Raw genomic sequence first — 3,145 nt, forward strand, 5'->3', positions numbered from 1 at the left:
AGGAGTTGCTGAAGAAAAAGGGATGAAATTCTTCTGTTTCCCTCCATCACACTGGGAGCACTGTCCAGGGATGGAGGAGGAGGAGGATGGAGAAGCTGTAAATAAAGTTCCAACAACATCTACTTGCCCCTCATCCCCAGGATCCAAGCCCAGTGCTTGGGTGTGTGCTGCAGGGGAAGAAGAGGCTGGAGCTAAGGAGGAAGAAAAAACAGAGAGTGAAGAAACCAGGAAGACCTCCATTACCTCTTAATCTGCAGGCTCCTGCCCCAGCGCCTGTGAGTGTAATTCAGGGGAGGAATCTGAGGGAAAGGATGGAAAGGCTGAGAAAGAAGCCGACCCAGAGCCACACTCCTCAGTTCTAAGCCACAGGCCCCTGCTCAGGACCTGGCAGCATCAACCCAAGAAGATCACAGAGGAAGATGAGGAGGAGGAGGAGGACAACGCTTCAGGGGAAGCTGAGGGGACGGGAGGGAGAAGCTGAGGGTCCCTCGTCCATTCCCCCCAACAAGTACCTTCTTGAGGGCCTGGGTGTACCGGCCAGGAGAGGACACAGAGGAGGAAGATGAAGACAGTGATTCAGGAGCATCTGAGGAGGAGGGAGAAGCTGAGGGTCCCTCTTCCATTCCTCCCACAAGTACCTTCTTGAGGCCCTGGGTGTACCAGCCAGGAGAGGACACAGAGAAGGAGTATGAGGAGAATGAGGATGAGAAAGATGATTCCGAGACAGCTGGCTCAGGCCCAAGTTCTTCCCTTCAGGCCCAGAGTGCCCTCCTCAGGAACTGGACATACCCACCTGGAAAGGAGACAGAGGGAGTAGAAGCTACTGAGGAATGGGGAGAAGCTGAGCCCTTCCGAGTGGCCATCTATCTACCAGGAGAGAAGCCACCACCTTCCTGGCCTCTTCCTTGGCTGCCCCTCCGACTGCAAAGGCGGCTCAAGTCTACAGGAACCCCCACCCAGCTTCCGGACCCCGAGACTCCCCAAAAGGCCAGAAAGGTGCACTTCTCTGAGGTCTATTTCCTTAATTTTTAAAGCTGGGGACAGTAAAACAAGGGCTTAGGACAGAAGAAACAGGAGGGAGTGTGCCTCCGCAGGGCTGCTTTGGCTCACTAGAAAGTGTGAGAAAAGGGGGCTAGAGACAGGTTGGGGTGGGGGGGGGGTTAGCCCAGGATGAGCTGAGAGGCGTGGGCGTGCCCGCAGCTCGGACCAGGGCCTGGGCACGTCTCGGGAACCCTCCCTCTTCTCTGGCTGCCATACCTGCCACCACCCAGACCCTGCCCACATCCTGTGTCCAGGCCATACTCTTGAACCATACTGTGGCCTCTCCCTCCCCTCTTTAGGTGTCTGTGTCTCCTGCCTTAGACCTCAGTGGGAGGTGTGGCTAGGATCCTGTGGTTTTTGTGTTATTCACTATTTATTTTTTTACCAATTGCTTTAAGAAATAGTCTTTTGGTTTGTACTGAAAAAATAAATAAATAAATAAATAAAGTTTATTATGTCTGATATAAGTATTGCTACCCCAGCTTTTTTTTTTTCATTTCCACTTCCGTTAAATATCTTTTTTCATCCATTTACTTTATCTGTGTGTCATTAACCTGAAGTGGATCTCTTGTAGACAACATATGTATGGGTCTGGTTTTCTTCCTCATTCAGCCACCTTATTTCTTTTGATTAGAACATTATTGATATGTAGGTATGTAGTTATTGCCATTTTAGTTATTCTTATTTTTTATCTTTTCTTCTTCTTCTTAAAGAAGTTCCTTTAACATTTCTTATAATACTAGTTTGGTGGTGATGAAGTCAGGAAAGTATTTTAACAAACAGTACTACTAGAACTGACTAGCTATATAAAAACAAAAATAAACCTAGACTCATCCCTTACATCCTACACAAAATTCAATTGAAATACATTATAGATAAAATTATAAAAGCAAAAAAGCTTTATAAAGAAAACATAGGAAAATGTCTTCATTAGCTTGGGTTAGGTAATGATTTCTTAGCTAGTAATCACTAACCATATAATAAAAAAGAAAAGATAGACTTGTACTTCATCAAAATTTGTCTTCTGCTTATCAAAAGATACCATTGATAAAACATACATGATCCTTAGACTGGGAGGAAATATTTGCAATACCTATATCTGATAAAGGACGTGTATTCAGCATATATATAAACAATTCCTACAACTCAATAATAAAAAGAAAAAAACTAATAAAAAATCAGCAAAAAACTTGAACAGGCCTTTTATGAAGGAAGATATAAAAGTGGTTAATAAGCACAAGAAAATATGCTTAACATCAATCACTAGTCATCTAGGAAATGCAGATGAAAATCACAATGCCATATACCACAAAATTATTAAAATAGAAAAGGTGAAAACACAACACCAAATGTTGAGGATGTGGTGAAATCAAAACTTTCATATATTGCTGGAGTAGTGTAGAATGCTATAACTAATTTGAAAATTGTTCTAGTAGTTTTTCATAAAGTTAAAAGTATTACTCTAAGTAGTACTTTTAGTTATTTACTCAAGAGAAATGAAAACATATGTACATAGAAGGATATGTACAATAATGTCCATAGCAGTTTTCTTTATAATAGCTCCAAACTGGAAATAAACTAAATGTCCATCATCAGAATGGATAAGCAAAGTATAATATAAAGTATTATGTTCCAGACAATGGAATACTCTTCAGCAATAAAAAGGAACAATCCACTAAGACAGTGGTCGGCAAACCGCGGCTCGCGAGCCACATGCGGCTCTTTAGCTCTTTGAGTGTGGCTCTTCCACAAAATACCACGTGTGGGCGCGCACGTACAGTGCGAAGTTGACTTAAAACTTTAAGTAAAGTTTATTAAGTTAATTTTAGGGAACCTTGTGGCGTGAAAGAAGATGTAGTGTCGAGGATTGAGAAAGGTATGTTGAGATGGTTTGGACATATAGAGAGGATGAACGAAAGGAGATAGATGAAACAAGTATACAAGACGAGTGTGGATGGAAGAATTGGAAGGGGTCGACCTCAGCGAACGTACCTCAATCAGATTGAGGATGTTTTTAGCAAAGGCCAGCTTAGGAGTACCCTAATTAAGTTAATAACAATGTACCTACCTATATAGTTTAAGTTTTAAAAATTTGGCTCTCAAG

At 42.4% G+C, this 3,145-nt stretch overlaps 2 protein-coding genes across 2 annotated transcripts in view; both read left to right on the plus strand.

Annotated features, from left to right (window-relative positions):
* LOC107181366 (protein phosphatase 1 regulatory subunit 15A-like) overlaps positions 1-270 on the plus strand; it is a 1,419-nt gene extending 1,149 nt beyond the window's left edge. Inside the window, exon 2 of the mRNA XM_015564368.1 lies at positions 3-270. Within this exon, the coding sequence (XP_015419854.1) occupies positions 3-250 (248 nt within the window). The 3' untranslated portion in view covers positions 251-270. The remainder of the gene's footprint in view (positions 1-2) is intronic.
* LOC102761601 (protein phosphatase 1 regulatory subunit 15A-like) lies at positions 251-1,032 on the plus strand (the record flags this gene model as incomplete). The annotated part of the gene is given in 3 exon segments (XM_015564385.1): positions 251-460; positions 462-497; positions 499-1,032. Coding segments are annotated over 3 exon segments (780 nt in total), but the record flags the coding sequence as incomplete, so codon positions are not given.
* Between the last annotated feature and the right edge of the window lie 2,113 nt (positions 1,033-3,145).

This window comes from Myotis davidii, unplaced genomic scaffold (genome assembly GCF_000327345.1).
Source record: "Myotis davidii unplaced genomic scaffold, ASM32734v1 scaffold159, whole genome shotgun sequence".
NCBI classification, from domain to species: domain Eukaryota; kingdom Metazoa; phylum Chordata; class Mammalia; order Chiroptera; family Vespertilionidae; genus Myotis; species Myotis davidii.